General features: G+C 42.6%; 1 protein-coding gene across 1 annotated transcript in view; it reads left to right on the top strand.

Moving 5' to 3' along the window:
- Positions 1 to 21,208, top strand: part of AR (androgen receptor) — a 123,576-nt gene that overhangs the window by 87,818 nt on the left and 14,550 nt on the right. The window contains exon 4 of the mRNA XM_054039635.1: positions 14,795 to 15,082. Within this exon, the coding sequence (XP_053895610.1) occupies positions 14,795 to 15,082 (288 nt within the window). The remainder of the gene's footprint in view (positions 1 to 14,794; positions 15,083 to 21,208) is intronic.

Below are 21,208 nucleotides of genomic sequence, written 5' to 3' on the forward strand. Positions count from 1 at the left end.
GTCGAAGACTTTTTCCAGGTGCTCCGGGTGTTCTGCCCATGAATCAGAAAAAATGGCCACATCATCGAGGTAGGCAACTGCAGATTCTCCCAATCCTGCTAGGAGACCATCTACAAGTCTTTGGAAGGTGGCGGGTGCATTTCGCAGCCCGAAAGGGAGCACATTAAATTCATACACCCCTGCCTGGGTGGCGAAGGCTGACCTTTCCTTGGCAGGTTCATCTAGTGGTACTTGCCAGTATCCCTTGGTTAAGTCTAAGGTAGAGATGAATTGGGCATGTCCCAATTTCTCCAATAGCTCATCTGTGCATGGCATTGGATAGTTGTCAGGATGAGTTATAGCATTTAGCTTACGGTAGTCCATGCAAAAGCGTATTTCCCCATCTGGTTTGGGAACTAGAACCACTGGAGATGCCCATGCACTGTTAGAGGGGTGGATTATACCCATCTGTAGCATGTCCTGGATCTCCCTTTTTATAGCAGTTTGAGCATGAGGTGACTCCCGGTAGGGTGGGGTTCTAATTGGGTGAGCATTACCTGTGTCAATGGAGTGGTATGCCCATTCGGTCCGTCCTGGGGTGGCCCAAAGCTAGTGCACTGCTCCTTGATCTGCTGCCGCTGCAGATGTCCAAGGGTCACGGAGAGGTTCACCTCTTCCATGCCACCGTCACTTTTTCCTTCATAGTAGACACCTTCAGGCCACTCCGCGTCATCTGTTTCCTGGGCTGTAAACTGGAAAACCTTTAATTCTCTGGAATAAAAGGGCTTAAGAGAATTAACATGGTATATCTAAGGCTTTATGTTGGAGGTGGGGGATGCTATGAGATAGTTAACAACTCCTAGGCGCTCCTGGACCGTGAATGGTCCTTCCCACGATGCTTCCATTTTATGGGCCTGGAGCGCCTTTAAGACCATGACTTGGTCTCCTACTTTGAAGGACCGTTCTCTGGAATGTTTATCATACCAGGCCTTTTGTTCTTCCTGAGCATCCTTTAGGTTTTCTTTAGCAAAGGCTAAAGAGTGTCAGAGGGTACTTTGTAGGTTGCTTACAAAGTCTAGAATGTTAGTTCCTGGAGAAGGCGTAAACCCATCCCATTGCTGCTTCACTAACTGTAATGGCCCCTTAACCTCACCGCCATACACAAGTTCAAATGGTGAAAACCCTAAACTGGGATGTGGTACAGCCCTGTAGGCAAAAAGCAACTGCTGCAACACTAGGTCCCAATCATTGGAGTGTTCATTTACAAATTTACGTATCATGGCCCCCAAAGTTCCATTAAACCTCTCCACCAGGCCATTGGTTTGATGGTGGTAAGGGGTGGCAACCAAGTGATTCACCCCATGAGCTTCCCACAGGTTTTTCCTGGTCCCTGCCAGGAAATTAGTTCCCGAATCTGTAAGGATGTCGGAGGGCCAACCTACCCTGGCAAAAATGTCTGCTAATGCCTGGAACACACTTTTAGCCCTGGTGTTGCTTAGAGCTACTGCTTCCGGCCATCGAGTAGCAAAATCCATGAAAGTCAGTATGTACTGCTTTCCTCTGGGTGTCTTCTTTGGGAAAGGACCCAGAATATCCACAGCTACTCGCTGAAATGGGACCTCAATTATGGGTAGTGACTGGAGAGGGGCTTTGACCTGGTCTTGGGGCTTTCCCACTCATTGGCACACCTCACAAGACCGGACATAATTAGCAACATCCTTGCCCATTCCCTCCCAGTGGAAGGACTTCCTCAACCGATCTTTGGTTCTGTTCACCCCAGAATGGCCACTGGGATGATCATAGGCTAAGCTCAAGAGCTTTACCCGATACTTAGTGGGAACTACCAATTGTCTTTGAGGATGCCAGTCTTCCTGGTGCCCACCAGAAAGAGTCTCCTTGTATAAAAGTCCTTGTTCTACAACAAACCAGGATCGGTTAGAAGAGCTGAGAGGCAGTGGGGTGCTCCGTGCTGCCGCCCAAGCTTTCTGAAGGCTGTCATCTGCTTCCTGCTCGGCCTGGAACTGTTCCCTTGATGCTGGAGACATCAGTTCCTCCTTGGACTGTGGACTTGGGCTTGGTCCCTCTGGAAGCGATGCAGGTGTTGGGGTTGTTTCAGTTGACGGTGAACCGCTGTCCGCTGGTGCACTATGTTGTATTTCAGGCTGTGGCTGAGCCTCTTGGGTAGGGTTATCTGCTGCTTCTGCCAGTTCAGGCTCGCTGGTGCCCTGACAGTTCAGGCTCGCTGGTGCCCTCTGGTGTTGGAGTTGTAGATGGGTTTGCAAACGCTGTACTCAGTGCTGGCAATGGTTCTGGCAATGGTTGTGTTGCCAGTTCCGGTTCTGGGACTGGCTTTGGCTGGGTCTCTGGGATTGGATCCATTACGGCTGTTGCAGTCGTTGGCAGGGGATCTGGTTCCACCACCTTTGTCTGGGTCTCTGGTAACACAGACAGGGCCCTGGTGGACGGCTCAGGAACAGGGATGGGGGTGAAAGCTTGCTTAGCCTGGCTGCGGGTGACTATTCCCACCCTCTTGGCTAGCTTCATATGGTTGGCCAAGTCTTCCCCCAGCAGCATGGGGATGGGATAATTGTCATAGACTGCAAAAGTCCACATTCCTGACCAGCCCTTGTACTGGACATGTAACTTGGCTGTAGGCAAGGTTACAGAGTGTGACATGAAGGGTTGAATTGTCACCGGAGCCTCTGGGTTGATGAGTTTGGGGTCCACTAGGGATTGGTGGATAGTCGACACTTGTGCCCCAGTGTCCCTCCACGCGATAACCTTCTTTCCGCCCACTCTCAAGGTTTCCCTTCGCTCCGAGGGTACGAGAGAGGCATCTGGGCCTGGGGATCTTTGGTGTAATTGTGGTGTAATGAACTGTAATCGGTTGGGGTTCTTGGGGCAGTGGGCCTTTATATGTCCCAGTTCATTACATTTAAAACATCGCCCTGCTAAGGTATCACCAGGGCGATGTTGGTTGGTGGAGACTGGTGTGGTGGGGTGAGAAGGCATCTGGGGTTTCCCTTGGGATGTAGGTGGGGCCTTGGGTTGTCCCCAGTGGTAAAGTTTTGTTTCGGGTTGCCCCTTCTGATATTTGCTCCAACTGCTACTAGTTTTTTTCTTTTCTGCCACCTCCACCCATTTGGTTCCAATCTCCTCCGCCTCGGTTACAGTTTTGGGCTTCCCATCTAGGATGTACCTTTCTATTTCCTCAGGAACACCCTCTAAAAACTGCTCCATTTGCATTAGGAAGGGCAACTCTTCTGTAGATTTAACACTTGCTCCTGATATCCAGGCATCCCAATTTTTCCCAATGTGGTAGGCATGTCAGGTAAATGACACGTCTGGTTTCCACCTTAGGGCTCTGAACCGCCGACAGGCATGCTCGGGTGTTAGCCCCATTCTGATTCTGGCCTTGTTTTTAAAAAGTTCATAACTGTTCATGTGTTCCTTAGGCATTTCAGCCGCCACCTCTGCTAAGGGTCCACTGAGCTGCGGCCTCAGCTCTACCATGTACTGGTCTGTAGTGATGCTGTATCCAAGGCAGGCCCTTTCAAAATTTTCTAAGGCCTCAGTATCATCGCCTGCTTTGTAGGTGGGGAATTTTCTGGGATGGGAAGTGGTACCTGGAGAGGGGTTGCTAGGGTTGGCTGGTATATCCGGCCTAACCTTTGCTAATTCTAGTTCATGCTTCCTCTCTCTTTCTCTCTCCTCCATCTCTTTTTCTTTTTGCTCCATAGCTCTCTTGTGGGCAGCTTCTTCCCTGGCTTTTTCTGCATTAATTTCTAATTGTTTTAGTTCTAGCCGTCTCTTATGTTCATTTTCTTTCTCTGTTGCTTCCAGTCTAGCCAGTTCTAGTTTGTTTGCTGCTTCACTGGTAGTCATTTTCCTGCTTTCTTGTGCTGGGCCACCCCCTCTGCAGTTCACTGAAACTGGGATGCACTCAGCTCAGGGCTGGCTTAGTTAACAGAGACTTTCTAACTAGCTATCCCCGAGAGGTAGAAAGAAAAAAAAAATCAGCTTGTAAATTCCTTTTGCCAGCTGTTTGCTCACTGCTTGAACCCTTCTCCTAACAAAGACCCTTGTTAAAAAAACTTAACACCTCTGCATTCAGGCAAGGAGAGATAAGATATGCATCTATCTTCAGCTCTGCTTTCTAAGCATCTAGAAAGGAGAAAAAAAAATCTTACTGGCTTTTGGTTTAAAATGATCCCACCGCTCTGCCACCATGTCAAGGCTCCTTCCCCACTCTGAACTTTAGGGTACAGATGTGGGGGCCTGCATGAAAACTTCTAAGCTTAACTACCAGCTTAGATCTGGTCCACTGTCACCACTCCCAATGTGCTAATTCCTTCCCTGGGTAGCCTTGAGAGACTCTTCACCAATTCCCTGGTGAATACAGATCTTAAAACAAGGAAAAATTAACCATCCCCCCTTCCTTTCTCCCACCAACTCCTAGTGGATCAAGATCCAACCCCCTTGGAGCTAAAAACAAGGAAAAAATCAATCAGGTTCTTAAAAAGAAGGCTTTTAATTAAAGAAAAAGGTCAACATCATCTCTGTAAAATCAGGATGGGAAAATAACTTTACAGGGTAATCAAACTTAAAGAGCCCAGAGGACCCCCCTCTAGCCTTAGGTTCAAAGTTACAGCCAACAGAGGTAAACACCCTAGCAAAAAGTACATTTACAAGTTGAGAAAACAAAGATAAACTAACTCGCCTTGCCTGACTGTACTTACAAGTTTGAAATATGAGAGACTTATTCAGAAAGATTTGGAGAGCATGGATTGATGTCTGGTCCCTCTTAGTGCCAAGAGCGAACTTCCCCCAAAACAGAGCGCACAAACAAAAGCCTTCCCCCCACCAAGATTTGAAAGTATCTTGTCCCCTTATTGGTCCTTTGGGTCAGGTGTCAGCCAGGTTACCTGAGCTTCTTAACCCTTTACAGGTGAAAGGATTTTGGAGTCTCTGGCCAGGAGGGATTTTATAGTATTGTACACAGGAGGGCTGTTACCCTTCCCTTTATAGTTATGACACCTTAGGGCTAGTCATCACTAGAAAATTAGGTTGATGTTAACACAGTTCAGCAGTCAGCAGGCAAGGGCCATTGTGTTTAACGTCCAGTTAGTTGGTCATGGTTATCCTTCTGGTTCCAGTAAGGGTTGCCCACTACCAGCTGACACAACATTAAACACGGTTTGGCCCTGTCTGCTCTGATTGCTGAGTTGGTAGTTAACATATCTCTTCAAGGCTGTGTTGTTACACTAATCACTTAATTTTCTGGTTCTGCCTGAAAGCGCCATATGGGGGGTCTACATCAGTATTTGGAGTAGCTCATGTTGATCATGTAGCCAGTTAACCGAGTCAATGTACCAGTTAGTAACCAGTAAATGGGTAAGTGGGCCTGGTGGGAACCCAGGTGATGTTTAGTTTCATGAAACATCTGGAATCTTTTATTTTAAGTTCTGAGATTTATTGAACCTTTTGTTTGAGTTTCAAGAAAAATTCCTTCCCTTAATTTAAACTCTTGTTAATCCAGGGAAATTTCATAAAAACTGTGGGGGCCAGATTTTCACTTACACCAAAGCACCTTTACACCACTCACTCCCACTTTTGGGTGACTTTGCACTGCCCGAGTGATGGAAAAGTCCTGGTGTAAATGAATATCTGGTTCTGTCTTTTTGACTAACTGGCAATCTGTGCAGTGTAAGGTCTGTGTTTGAACATCGTTTTTGCCAAGTCTCCAGGCCAACTACCGTAAAAGAATAAAAGGTGAAAAACATACGATGAAGCTTTGTCAAAACCAACTCGAACCCAAACTTTCAAAGTCTGAGGTTTAAAATCTAGAAACTATAGCTTAATTGGCCAAACCTACTCTCTTGTACAAGTAGGCACTTTACCAACCTCAACTACCACATTTCCATATAAAAGTATCAACATGCCCATGTGCTGCCAAGTTTCCTCTCAGATTTATACTCTTTATATGTTAAAATACTGTTATTTAAAAGTACCATTAATGACTCATCTGTGGTGAACTTTGATGTTTGTTTGATGTGAGCATGGGGCAGAAAATACCCTGAAAATTGGGCTGATGGAACATCCAACAGCCAGAGCACGGGAGTTGCCAGTTAGGCTACCTATGGTATAATATAATGAAAATGAAAGAGTCTGGCAGCATTAAGCACAGCACAAAATGAGGTGTGGGAGCCTTCATTAATGATTGTTAGCTACACAAACACGTTAATTTTGCAGTGTTTTCCATTGCTGAGCTGGATAATATATGATGGGGATTGTTAGGCTGCTGTGAAATAGTCAAGGAACTTGTCAGTGAAAAGGCTCAATTTTGTTGGTCTCTGCGGAGCAATGATTTAGATTAGTTTTTTCCCCATCTCCAAGATTATTCTAACCACGCCCCTCTCCCCATCATGCACACACGCTCAGTAGAGCAGCAAGTACCCTGCCTGACCCTTCCGCTTTTACACCAGCAAATAGTGCATTTGAAAAATGGTAATAACACAATGAGGGGGAAGGTCAGAGGCAAGCAGCCAGCCCAACCCCCACTATCCATTCCTTCCAGGCAAGAAGTAGGGAAAATAAATTGCCGAATGTAAACACGCTTTCTCGCTCTCATGCACACTCACTGCTGGATTAGCGCACAAGGTCTGGCTAGCTGTTCAATCACACTGTGCCAGGTTGGGGAGAGGCAGGCTACAGAACCTGAAAGCTGCCTCTTTCATAGATTAATATGTCCAATAGACCATGACTCTCTTTCACAATCAAGCATCACTGTATGAGCAAGATGTGGGAGAGACCCAAAGTGCAGGAAGTAAAAATGGATGGGTTCTGCCTCACCTGATATAAGAAAAACCAATAGTCCTTGTAAGGTGAAAACATATCTCAGTGTGTGCACAAGTGAATGAGCTGTTCAGAACATTCAGCTGTTTTGAATTTGTCATTCAAAGCTCAGTTCTGCTCTAAAATGCGATTGTAAAAACGGAATAGTGGGGCTCTCTTTTTTGTCTCGGTGAGTCCAGATCAGATGTGCTCTTTTACAAGTAGAAGACGAGGGGGTTGTTTTTACTGTCTTCCAACTCTGGAAACTCATTTTGGTGCCTGTGCATCAAGCTGAGGTTTTTCCTGCTCACTCTTTGGCAACAAGGAACATTTCGTAGTCAGAACTTCACTATCCATTTCAGTTGATAGCACACAGTTCAGAATGGAATGCTGCTTGTTCCTCCAGAGTTTAGTTGAATATGAAGGGCTAACAGAAGACCCACCAGAGAAAAATTTAGCCAGCAAAGTGAGCAAATGTGACTGAATTCATATGGGGAGCAGATCAGCAAAGTTAAGAAGACACCATTTGGAGCACATTTCAAAGCAGAAATGCATCATGAAAGAAAACTCTACAAGCCCCTGATGGGTCCTCAAATCATGGTTTAAAGACTTCAAGGTGCAGAGAATCCTCCAGCAAGTGACTCGTGCCCCACACTGCAGAGGAAGGTGAAAAACTCCCAGGGTCTCTGCCAATCTGCCCTGGAGAAAAATTCTTTCCCGACCCCAAATATAGCAATCAGCTAAACCCTGAGCATGTGGGCAAGACTCACCGGCCAGACACCCAGGAAAGAATTCTCTGCAGTAACTCAGATCCCACCCCATCTAACATCCCATCACAGGCCATTGGGTATATTTACCCCTAATAGTCAAAGATCAATTATTTGCCAAAATTAGGCTATCCCATCATACCATCCCCTCCATAAACTTATCAAGCTTAGTGTTGAAGCCAGATATGTCTTTTGCCCTCCACTGCTCCCCTTGGAAGGCTGCTCCAGAACTTCACTCCTCTGATGGTTAGAAACCTTCGTCTAATTTCAAGTCTAAACTTCCTGATGGCCATTATATATCCATTTGTTCTTGTGTCCACATTGGTACTGAGCTTAAATAATTCCTCTCCCTCCCTGGTATTGTGACATTTCCTACCGCCAGTGTAAAGGATGTGTTTGGGAGGGACTCCATTACATTCTGAAGGCTCGCATTGTTTCCTGCCTTATAGCCCCGACTGTCACTGAAGTTAATGGCAAAACTCCCATTGATTATAATAGTGCAGGATCAATACATATATCCCCTAGAGGCTCATCATAGCCATCTTTGGAATGAGGAATGCTAGAGTGGGACTCCTTTGGGAACTGATCTGCACTTCCTTAATTGGCCAGAGGGGTCACTGTTCAACAGTGCACTGTCTGTATTACTTCTGGCCCTTGCCAGCCTGGGAAGGACAGAGACAAGGAATCAAACCAGGATCTCCAGCACAACAGTGCAGAGCGCTAAGCCCTTGACCAACAGAGCAGCCTTTTGTTATGTTTGCAAAAGCTAACATGCCTTTATTTATTTTTAAGCTCTTTTTCTTTTTCCTTAAAGATACATAGTGAAGTTTCCTTGAATAAATGCAGCCATACATCATTGCTACATTCTCATATAGGACAGACTGACAATTAATGCTGCTAACGATGGGGCGTAGTTTTCACTCTCCAGGTCACCCTGACCTGTTTGCCTCGTCTGTTTTACATTTGTTTTTAATGCAATTCTAAAGCCATGTATGCTGGGAATTCACACACTGCTATTTTTCTCCCCCAGTAGAAAGACAAAGCATTCAAGAATGCTTCCAGGGTCAAACAGTTCGTATTAACTGTTTATTAATCACCAGTCACTTCTGGGTAGAGAGCTATGTGTGACCAGTGAACCTGCAGCTTTGAGTATTTATAGTGCTATAAGGAGGAGACCAAGCAAATGCCTTATTTAAAACTCTCTCTGCTTTCGCACAGAATTGCAGTTTTGAAGCCTTCATTATTGATTTAGTTCACTCTGACATGAGAGCTGAAATCCATTAAACAGGATCTTCTCATGACCCATACCATCAAACCAAAAAAAAGGGGACAATGGAAGAAGTGAAGTAGATATAGCACTTGGTAATGTTTGTAACTTTTCAGCAAGAGTCCCTAATGCACCTCACTCCTGCCTTAGAGTCTCCCTTGTTATTGCAGACCTGAACACCTATACAGCTGTGCTGATGCATCTCAATCCTGACCTACAGTAACCCTTCTGTTCCACTTGTAAGCAACCAAACATCTCTGCTAATGCACCTTACACAGCCCTCTTCTGGTTTTGGTCATGCACCAATCTATTAGAATTCTTTGATGGTGTCAACAAACATGTGGACAAGGTATATTCAGTAGATTTAGTGTACTTGGACTTTCAGAAAGCATTGGACAAGGTCCCTCATCAAAGGCTCTTAAGCAAAGTAGGCAGTCATAGGATAAGAGGGAAGGTCCTCTCATGGATCAGTAACAGGTTAAAGGATACAAAACAAAGGGTAGGAATAAATGCTGAGTTTTCAGAATGGAGAGAGGTAAATAGTGGTGTCCCCCAGGGGTCTGTACTGGGCCCAGTACTATTCAACATATTCATAAATGATCTGGAAAAAGGGATAAACAGTGAGGTGGCAACATTTGCAGACAATACAAAATTACTCAAGATAGTTAAGTCCAAAGCTGACTGCAAAGAGTTCCAAAGGGATCTCACAAAACTGGGTGGCTTGGCAACAAAATGGCAGATGAAATTCAATGTTGATAAATGCAAAGTAATGCATATTGGAAAACATAATCCCAACTATACATAAAAAATGATGGGGTCTAAATTAGCTGTTACAACTCAAGAAAGAGTTCTTGGAGTCACTGTGGATAGTTCTCTGAAAACATCCACTCAATGTGCAGCAGCAGTCAAAAAAGCAAACAAAATGTTTGGAACCATTAGGAAAGCGATAGATAATAAGACAGAAAATGTCATAATGCTACTATATATATCCATGGAATGCCTACACCTAGAATACTGCATGCAGTTCTGATTGCCCGATCTCAAAAAAGATGTATTAGAATTGGAAAAGGTACAGAGAAGGGCAACAAAAATGAGTAAGGGTATGGAACAGTTTCCATATAAGGAGAGATTTAAAAGATTGGGATTTATCATCTTGGAAAAGAAATGACTAAGGGGAGGATATGATAGAGGTCTATACAATTGTGAATGGTGCGGAGAAAGTGAATAAGGAGGTGTTATTTACCCCTTCCCATAACACCAGAACCAGGGGTCACCCAATGAAATTAATAGGCAGCAGATTTTAAACAAACAAAGGATATATTTCTTCACACAATGCATAGTCAACCTAAGGAACTCATTGCCAGGGGATGTTGTGAAAACCAAAAGTATAACAGGGTTCAAAAAAGAACTAGATAAGTTCATGGAGGATAGATCCATCAATGGCTATTAGTCAAGATGGTCAGGGATGCAACCACATATGGTCTGGGTGTCCCTAGTCTCTGACTGCCAGAAGCTGGGAGTGGATGACGGGATGGATCACTTGATGATTGCGTGTTCTGTTCATTCCCTCTGAAGCACCCAGCCACCGTCAGAAGACAGGATACTGGGCTGGATGGGCCATTGGACTTGTCCTCTTCATTGTTTACCACTTCCCCAGTCTCTTTGTCATCTGCAAACTTTATCAGTTATTAGTTTGTTTTCTTCCAGGTCATTCATACATTTTTTTTAATAGTGTAGGGCCAAGAACCAATCCCTGCAGAATCCCCGTAGTCTCACACCCATTCAGTGATGATTCCCTATTTACAATTACATTTTGAAACATATCAGTTAGCTAGTTTTTAACCCACTTACTATGTGCCATGTAGATTTTTCATCATTATAGTTTATTAATCAAAATGTGTTGTGGTACTAAGTCAAATGACTTACAGAAGTGTATTACATCAACACTGTTACCTTTACCAACCACATTTGTTATCAAAAATGATATTAAGGTAGTTTGACAAGTTGTATTTTCCATGTTAAATTGCATTACTTACATTACCTTCTTTTTGCAGTCATTCCATTATTTAGTCTAGGTTTGAAATCAGGCAGATAGTCCTGTAATTACTTTAGTGATCCCATTCACCCTTTTTAAGTATTGGCACATTAGCTTTCTTCTGGTGCTCTAGAACTTCCTCCAGTGTTCCAAGACTTATTAAAAATCAACGTTAGTGGTCCACAGAGCTCTTCAGCAAACTCTTTTAAAGCTCTTGGAAGCATGTTATCCAGACCTGCTCATTTAAAGATGCGTTACTTTAGTAGCTGCTGTTTAACATCCTCCTTAGTTACTGTTGGAATGCAAAGTATTTCATCATTGTCATCATCATATGATGTGAATACATTATCTGGCTTTTCCCCAAACACAACAGAAATATTTATTGAATAAAGAGTAAAGTGAGAATATCAAACTCATCTCACTTATAATTTATGGTAAGTAGGTGGAAGACCAGTGCATTTAACTCGGTATATTGTGAGGCTCCCAGATTTTTCATATTTCTAGTAACAGCAAAAGCAGTTAATATATTTTTCACTATCATTATTCATCTAATTATTTTGCCAGGGTGTTTGTAATGATGGCAGCACATTATTTACAGATTGAGGGTGGGGAGCCAAAAACCTCCTCTCATATCTTCACAGTAGATCTTGACTCTAATTATTTTTGCTCCTATGCATGTGCAGAGTGACAGTTGCCATCAGTGGGAATTTTGTGCACATAAGCAAACAAAATACCAGTCAAGAGGAGCTGTGCTAATTTGAAAGGTGGTGGGGAGGAGGGCTAGGTGTTTCCCTGGATGCTGTGTTTGTCCAGATGTCTGAATGCTTCACCCTGCTTTCACTGAAACAACCTCTCATGTTTTTAGATTAAAAACAAGGTAAAACATTGAAAAGGACCAGATAGGTAACATGATATGGGATGGGGCATATACAGTCCTAGAGAAGTACACACCAATGACCTGGAAATAACAATACCTTAGAGAAAGCTGCTCGTTTTCCAGGCTGAATACAATATAATTCCTCCACTGAGAAAAGATCTGAAATTCCTCTGGATCTAGTAAATCAGATTTTCATTGGTGATGGGAAGAATCAAACTTCTCCATCCCTGGCAATAAAAATAAACACAAATGCTTATATCTTCCTTCTCTGTGAAATGGGAATTATTCATATCACTGACACTCCTTTTGGACAATAACATATATAACATATATAGTCTCATGAGAGTTGGGGTGATTATTTCAACTAACTGTTTTCTTTCTTCACAATGATCCTTTTAACCACTATTAATTCAATTTTTAAAAAATGAATACAACACTTACTGTAGGTCTCACATATAAACAGATCCATGCACATGTATGTTATAGCATACAATAACAGCTACCTCTTTGTAGATGCAGGACCTATAATGGATGACACTTTTCTTGGTTTATTTGTCTTGATTATTCAGCTCTGAAGGGACTGATTTGAAATTTCTCTCTCTCATTAAAGTGGAAGGACCTTGTTCCCTATAAGCTCATAGACTTTTAAAAGTACAGCACGGGGTTGAACTGAAGGACATCAGCATGTCACCGTGACATTGACTTGCTCATTCATGCCTCCAGCCTTTCCAGATTTTTTATTGATTATGGTGGGATTTCTAGTAACCGGGAATCGGCACTTTGTACTCACATCTCTCCTTGTTTGTCCAAAACCAAATCACCTATTGACTTAAAGTGCACAGTTCTCCTAGTCTGTCCTGATGATAGATTTTTTAGGGAAGGTATCTCAAGGTTACTAAAGGGTCCTCTGAGTCCTGGTGATATGGCTGCCATCAGAGATTTGGAGGAGTTTGAGAGGAGTGATTTCTTGTTTTTTTGTTTTGCTTGTGACCCACACAAATAATTGCAGGACTATGTCATGCTGCACTTTGGTCTTGTTTTCCATGCTACTCTCTGATTTTTATTGCCATGTTCTCATTTTCTCAGAGCAGCCTCCCTTAATTGCTATTACTGTAGATCATCCAAAGCATATTATTTAAAGATCAGCCTTTGCATTGATTTACAAAGCTGCACTTTGACTTGACATTTTTACGTTTCAAGGCTTGCTTTTCTAATTACAGCCGAAAGGAAGTTTCAGATGAGTATCATATAATGTAGGAGCCAGAACCCCAAGGACAACAGTTTTTGTGTTATTTTCTGTGCTTGAACTAAGCAATCAGCTTTTTATCATGATTGATTAATTTTCATTGGGGCTGTTGGGGATAAAAGGTTTACCATCTAGAGTAACATGCTCAGCTCAGTAGATTTCATACATATGAACCAGTCAGCCATTGATGTAAACATCAGAACATTATAAATTAAACTGAACACTAAATACCCAATCTCAAAGCATTTCTAAATTGTACACATGAAGTTCCTGGTATTTTGTTCATGGACTGTATAATTTGTATGTGAGATCTAACCATCTGTCCATCTATCTAATGCAGTGGTTCTCAACCAGAGGTACGTGTACCCCTGGGCGTACGCAGAGGTCTTCCAGGGGTACATCAAATCATCTAGATATTTGCCTAGTTTTACAACAAGCTACATAAAAAGCACTAGCGAAGTCAGGACAAACTAAAATTCCATACAGACATACTTGTTTGTACTGCTCTATATACTGTACACTGAAATTTAAGTATAATATTTATATTCCAGTTGATTAATTTTATAATTATTTGGTGAAAATGAGCAATTTTTCAGTAATAGTGTGCAGAGAGACTTGTATTTTATGTCTGATTTTGTAAGCAAGTCATTTTTAAGTGAGGTGTAACGTGGTGGTACGCAAGACAAATCAGACTCCTAAAAGGGATACAGTAGTCTGGAAGGGTTGAGAGTCACTGATCTAATGTATCTGTCTGTCTAATCTATGCGGTCCATCACTGTAGTGTGTAGGTGTTGGCTTCTAGGATATCCTCATTGTGGCATCCTGTGCACCGCAATTTGCCATCTGTATGCTGACATCACACATCCACAAGGCTGCAGCTCCACCTGATCCCGGTTAATTGCCATCTTGTCTTGAGTGTTGCCTGTTTTGAAGGAAGTGACTGAGATGGTTGTGGTGAAGCAACTCTGGTGCCATCTAGTCTTTTGATTTCCTTGATCCATTTGTAGAGTGAGTATCAAGTAGGAATGCTTGAGTCCTACAGTGTTTGGCTTAGGTTCAACCTGTTGTTCATGGCTTATTTTCTCCCTCTGCTTAATCCTGTAATAAAGTTACAGTATTGGATTTGTGATGTCACAATAATTTGCATGGCAATAGTGCCTGGATACCACAGTGATGGGTGTAATATACATTTCCAGCAGGGTAACTACGATGTAGAGATTGTGCTATGTTGTGGTGCCACAGGGTGATGGGTTTCTGTGCTTCAGAGTCGCATGGTGCAGTGATTTATTTGCTGTCGGTCATATGTTGGGTTATGTTTTTTTTTTTTACTTGCACAGTTGTTTGGATCAATACACGCCACCACCACCACTTCACCCCCCCCCCACACACACACACACTCTTTCCTCAACACACACATGCAGTCATATTCTTCTTCTCTCCCCAATCCTTCCAAAATAAATATATCTGAAAGTAACACCATGCAGATGGGACCGATCGCTCTTGAGGTCAAGCAACCTCGTCCTTGTCTCAGTAACACTGCTTGCCATGTATGAATGAAAGGGTTGAATGCTTTTTCTCTATAATAGACCTCCATCCTTGTTCTGACACAGTGCCCCCATCACCATGGCACCTGGATAACTTTCTAGGCTCCGGCTGTCGCTAGACTAAATGTGAAGGTGCAGCTCTCTTTCAGCTTCACCCTCCTTGTTGGTGGTGGGGCTGGAAGTGTAAGAAGCCTTAAGATTGTTTTATATTTAACCATCATGCCAAGCTGTGTCATTCTCCACAGCCCGCAAGCTGAAGAAACTGGGCAACCTGAAGCTGCAAGAGGATGGCGAGGGAGCCAGCTCGTCCAGCCCAACAGATGAGCAGGCCTCCAAGATGGTGATGACACGCATCGATGGGTTTGAGTGCCAGCCCATTTTCCTCAATGTCCTGGAAGCCATTGAGCCTGGTGTGGTGTGTGCAGGTCATGACAACAACCAGCCCGACTCCTTTGCTGCTCTGCTGACCAGCCTGAATGAGCTTGGGGAGAGGCAGCTGGTGCATGTGGTGAAGTGGGCAAAGGCCTTGCCAGGTGAGGAGAAAAATGACAAATTCCAGCACCTTCCCCCACCTCCCTAAAACCATCACACTCGAATCATGGCAGGGACATGTTTCAATAGAAGAATCATATAATCTGGGCCCCAAAACCACAACATTTGTAGGGGCGCATTTTCAGAATGTTTTCTTCTGTGAGCACAAATTACACCCACAAAATTTGAGTGTAACCCACATTGCCATAGCGTGGGATTTGTGCCCCTCTAGTGGCTGGTCCATGACAGGTTAATGAGTCTGCTGCAGCTGCAGGCGTTTACTTCTTTAGCTCAACCAGAAGAGGCTTGTGCTTTTAGAAGGAAAACTTTTGGGTTCAGTCCCTGCTTGGGTTCATTCCCTTGGCAGGTGGGTGTCACAGGGGTATGGTTTTGGCCACTATTGAATAGCTTCTGCAAATCTAAGTCCTAGGTTTTTCAAATATCTGAATGTTTTCTAGACCAGCAGGGATGGTAGTTGCTGCAAAGAAGAGAAGTGTCTCTATTCTTCTCTGTGCAATGATCTCTGTCTGCTTTAGGAGGAATGTTAGGTTCAGGCAGGAGCTGCAGCATTCCTTCTTAAAATGAAGGACTAACAGTGTGACACACTCCTGTGAGAGGGTGGAAGGAGTGAATCCTCTCACGGAAGGAATGAAAACAATGCTGTTTGATAATGTAGGAGGTGGAAGATGGGTAAAACCAGGCTGAAAGTAGCTGGGGAACAGAACACATTGGCATGAAAGAATCTATGCCCTCCCAGCCTGTTTCACACTGTATCTCCTCCAAGTGCTGGAATTTCATCTTAATATAATTTGTCAAAGAGTTTTAAATGCAAAAGTTCCTCTGTGTCTCTCTCTGTCACCTAAAACTATGGGAGAATCAATCCTGGAAGTCTAAGTGTGCCAAAAATGGATTGGACTTTGGATTATTTAGCACAAATTAATTTAATGTTATCGTAAGTAGCAATATTAAATTAATGTGTTCTTAGCAGATTAGCAGATTAACACTATTTCATAGTTTATAGCATACTGCAAGAGAGAGCTACAGGAGAGAAGTGAGCTTCAGAAAGGGTTATCCTGTAGCAAACATCAACCAAACCTACATTCTAGATACACTCTCTGACTTCATTAACCCTCTGGCTTCCAAAGATGCCTGAAGATGTCCTGTTTCATGCATTTGATTCTTAGAGTGCACAGCTGCTGGCAGCCTAATGGCCAGTGATTGTATTCCGTGTGCCTAGAGCAGAGGACAGGCTGATGGTGACACCTGTAAAATGTGGTATTTATTATGGAGGCACCTGGTAGTGACTCCATAGTTAGGGTTGCATTCTAAAATGGGCTTAAAATGAGGCATTTATTCCTGTTTTCTCCTAAGTAAGTGGCCAGTCAATGTGGCCCAGTTTCACACCAGGTAAGTTTTCTGCCCTTTGAATTTTCTGTGTCATTTTTGTTTGGTTTCCCTTCATATACGTTTAATAAGCGCCCTCTGAATTTGGGCTGTAGTTGAAATTTTTCCTTGGCAGCCCTACTTCTCACTGTCTGTTTTAAAAAAAAAGTCTATCTACACAACACTTGGTAAAGAGGTGGATCCTGTATAGAACAGCTTCAATAGGTCAGTTTTTGTTTTTTCCCCCAGGTTGGATTTTGGGTCACTTTTAGCCATGGACAAGGGGGATGAGCATGCCTCATTCTCTCTGCAGTGACCCAGTATTCATGCAGCCACATCAGAGGCACCTGACAAATTGATGGTTTCTAAGATAGATACTTACATGTTAAAGTGACGCAAGATTTCTGCACATTGGCCCTTTGAGTTAAAACTCTATGGCTACTCCAATGTTTTTTGTTATTTGGAGTTTGTTAGAAATCTTTTGTCTAATAATGTATTTATACAAGGTCACTCATTTGCTGTAGGGGTGCTAACTTAACTGGGAGTGTTTACCATTGTCTGGATAAACTTTGCTTTCCACTTTCTGAGTAGACACTGTTTTCCACTGTCTAGACAATACAGCTTCCCGAACAGAAAGTGGGTATTCAGTTATATTAGAAACCTCAATTTAATACAGCGTGTCAGTAATCAGTGATGGAAAGTAAACAGTAAAATTTAATAAATTAAAAGAACTGATTTTGATGAGAAGGGAAATAAAATTTCCAATTTTTGTTATTAAGCAAACTCATAAGCTGCCAATCTTGTAAAAATAAAAATGTCTAGTTGACAAATAAAAATGTTTATTAAGAGAGAAGCTAAAAGCATCTCTCCATAAAACTGTATTGTGTTAATATTAATTGCAAGAAACTATCTATGCTTTCAACTCTTTAAAATTAAAATGAACAATGACTTGAATCTTATTGAGATTTAACTTTACAGGTGTTGGGCTAGATTCACAAAAGGACTTAGGTTTCAAGGTAGCACTTTAGGCCCCTAAATCCCAGAACCAGGCCCACTGGGATTCACAAAACTCTTGCTCAACTGCCCTCAAAACTTGTAGGTACCTAAAATCATTTTGTGCCTACATTTTTGCAGTAAAATTTCCCTAGGCACCTATGTCTCTGCCTCTGAGTGTGTGCACTGCTGCCCCACACCAGGCATCTGTATGCCTAAGCCCCAGAGCAATGAATGACTGAAGGAATATAGGCATTTCTCCACTAAACTCGCCTGCAGGCTCAGACCTTGCCTACTGGATCTGGCCCTTATAGGTGAGCTTGCACAAAACAGTTTTTGGGGGGAGATGGAGCTCCCTTGTAACTCTTAGCCCAGTGGTTAGGGTATCCAATTGGGATGTGGGAGCACTGATTCCCCCCTTCTACCCCAGCAGCTTCTTGCAAAAATAGCATAGGCACCTAACACCAGAGAGGGTTTGCAGTCAAGAATCCCAAGCAGAAGGAGGCACTTCCCTGCAACTTGGATTCAGGTGCCTATCTCCGAGAGAGGGGCGGGGCTTTGCATGCACTCCTTTTGTTGGCACCTCCCATTGGCAAGGAGCTGCTTCACATGCTGTGTTTTATGAATCCCATTTTTGGACACCCATCTCTCTTCATTCATTGTATATGGAGCCTCTGCACCAAAATCAGGCTTTGTGAATCCCAGTGATTTTCTAGGTTTCTAAAAGTTAGGAATGACAATACTCGTTGTCACCCAGGCCTAAGTTCCTTTGTGAATCTAGCCCATTGTTATCATGTAGGTGTGATCATACCAGACAATCAGTTAAAAGATATATCATACTGCACTATTAAATTAATGGTCATGAATCATCTGATAAACAAAGAAAACCGTTGTTCACATCTGAATGAACTCTCATTCACATGAATAAGAGCCAAGAATTTAAATAAACAGAATGGGTTTTTTAAATGAAATCCAAATCAAACTAAATATGTCCTTCACATTCTGTATTTGGGAAAGAAATCTAGTCTAATCTTAACAGAAGTCAGAAATTACCAAAGTATCACTCAGATTATATTACTGTAAATATGCTTTAAAATGTGGGAGGAAATACTGAATCTGACAATATTTTGAACATTATTTAAACATTTAGCAATACGTACTGGCCTAGATTTTAAAAAATGACTAGTGATTTGGGGCACCCAGATTTTGAGACACCTTAAAGGGGTTTGATTTTCAGAAAAATCAAGCCTCTTGAAGATGTCTTGAGTTGCATACCCAAAATCATTAGTTACTTTTGAAAATATAGACCACTGTGTTCATTGAAGCACAGTAAAGCAGTCTTATAGGCTAAAAGGCATTGGGAAATATTTCTTTTCAAGAATGTTCTTTAAGTATTAATCATAAAGATAATAGTAATAGATTGCACAGCAGAAGCCATACAGTTTTAGAGAACATACTTAACAGATAATGAACAAAGGTGGCAGAGAATATGCGATATTAAAGATCAGATGAAACATTTAACTAGTAAGTTGAAAAGCCAACATTAAGTCTTGAAGGGGAATCCAAGCAAAGTGTGTAATGAGAACTGAAAACCACAGAGGCCCATTAGCTCTTTGATTCACACACAAACAACACAGCTCCAAAGCACACACAAGTGATTCCAACCTCAGAACTGAATTTAGGAGAATAAACAGGTACTGATGTACAGGTTGAAGTTTTAGACCACTGTTTCTTCCTCCTGATCCTGAACCAAGTGAAGGAAAGAGATGATTGAAGTGATTTGGGGCCTAATTCTGAGCCTTTCCATTGAATTCATTGGTCTTTGGATTAGATCTGTATATTGCTGAGACTGGATTGATTGAGTTCATTTATAAAATCACCCCAAAACATGCAGAGGCTTTAGGTATAAGCTAGAAAACTTCAAAGTGGACATCTCTTCAAGAAGAGAAATGTCAGCCTGAAAAGAAACACAGAGTTGTGCACAGCTGACCAAAGCTATACCACCCCAAACTCAGGAGTCACATGGACACTTTGCAAAGATTGAAGAGATATGCATGGCAAAACAGGAGGCCCCAAAAAAGAATGTTCCCAGGAGGTATTTATCAGTTGCTTAAACCTTTGAAATTCCAAAATTAAACCAGGCTGTCCCAAGATTTATGACTCTCGGTTCTGGGGGAAAAAACCCACAAGTAACAGCATGCAGTTACAAATATAAATTCACAAAAGACAACTTGTTTTCTCACTGTTTTGTAAGATGGTGATGCATGAACAGTGATCTGATGTTCTGCATGGACTATGTCAGCTCTTCATACAAAGCGAGGATTGTATCCTGTTTGGTCCATATCAGCTTTTAAAGGGAATCAGACACTGGACCACTAATCAGAAATGAATAAAAAAACTATAATGTCTCTCTCTCCTGCCTGTCCATCTAACATGTGGCAATGGTCTGCTTTACAGAATCAAAGCAAAACCCCCTCTTAAATATATTTTCTATCTTTTTGCCATGTGCCCTGCCTCAGAAGCTGCAGATCTATCAGCCACTGCTGGTGCCCCGTCTAGAAAATCCATTGTTCCAAGGGGTCGGGCCAGCATTTGAGAGACAATCCAAGCTGATGGCTTCAGATTGCACTGAGGTGGCTTCTCAGTGGTGTTCCTTCAATGAGATGCTAGTCCCACTCCCCAGGGAAGGTGCTTATCTGGAATGCAATTCAATAACCTTGCCTTGGGCAAGGTTAAACATGCATTCAGCACAGAATACAAAATGGAGGTCTGAATACAAAATGGAAGTTACAGTACCAAACAGAGTTAATTATTTGATCCAGACATGCCGCTGTCTGTCCTGGGAGTTAGGAAGAGAAAGGTGCTTTAACAAGGTTTCATCCTCTGTCACATCCTCCTCAACAGAAGGCACCTTCCCACTTACTGTAAAGACACTTGACAGCTTTGGAGTCCTTTTGAGCTCCTCAATGCACGTGGATGCACAAATTGCCATGTGTAGCAGTGGCTTTCATGGAGATGCAGCCATGCCTCTGTTGACTTTTCGCTGGTAAGGAACTGAGCCTTCTGACTAAGTCAAAAGGTCCTCCCCTTCTATGGTAACACAAGTTCAAAATAAAGAAATGGAACGACAGGCCCAGTGATAGTCCAGTCCTCCTCCCAGCCATTGGCTCTCTCCTGAGAGGCCATTCATTGTTGTCCCTCGATCCTGAGATATGGAGGGGAATCTTCATCCCAGCCTCTGCCAGGCCATTAATAGCTGCAAAAATGCTCTTTTCCACTTGTGACTCGGCAAGAGACTGTGCCGCATCCTACTAGAGAAAGATCTGATTACAGCAATCCACATATTCATGTCCTTCAGGTTCAAGTCAGGCTAGTCATTATATCTAGGAATGAAGCCTAGTAGCCCATGAAATTTGCATCTGGTATAAATCTAGGGTGATCACCCTTCCCTTGTTTCACTGATTTGCCCCTTAGGGTGACCACGCATCCCTTATTTTAAGATGTATTGAAAGGTATTAAAACTGATAATAAGTACCATTTTAAACATTAAATTGAAGCTTATGATGATTGCATTGTATACTGGAGGGCAGTAGAAATGTACCCATGAGAGAAAAATAAATGCCATGCTAAGGGAAATGGTGTTTCCCTAAAATTTCCCTTAAAATAAAGCAGTCCCTTATTTTTCATGTGCCCTTCCCTTATTTCCATCCAACAAAGGCAGTCACCGTATATAGAACATCTGTCTGCACCGA

Source organism: Malaclemys terrapin, chromosome 9 (assembly GCF_027887155.1).
Source record: "Malaclemys terrapin pileata isolate rMalTer1 chromosome 9, rMalTer1.hap1, whole genome shotgun sequence".
Lineage (NCBI taxonomy): Eukaryota > Metazoa > Chordata > Testudines > Emydidae > Malaclemys > Malaclemys terrapin.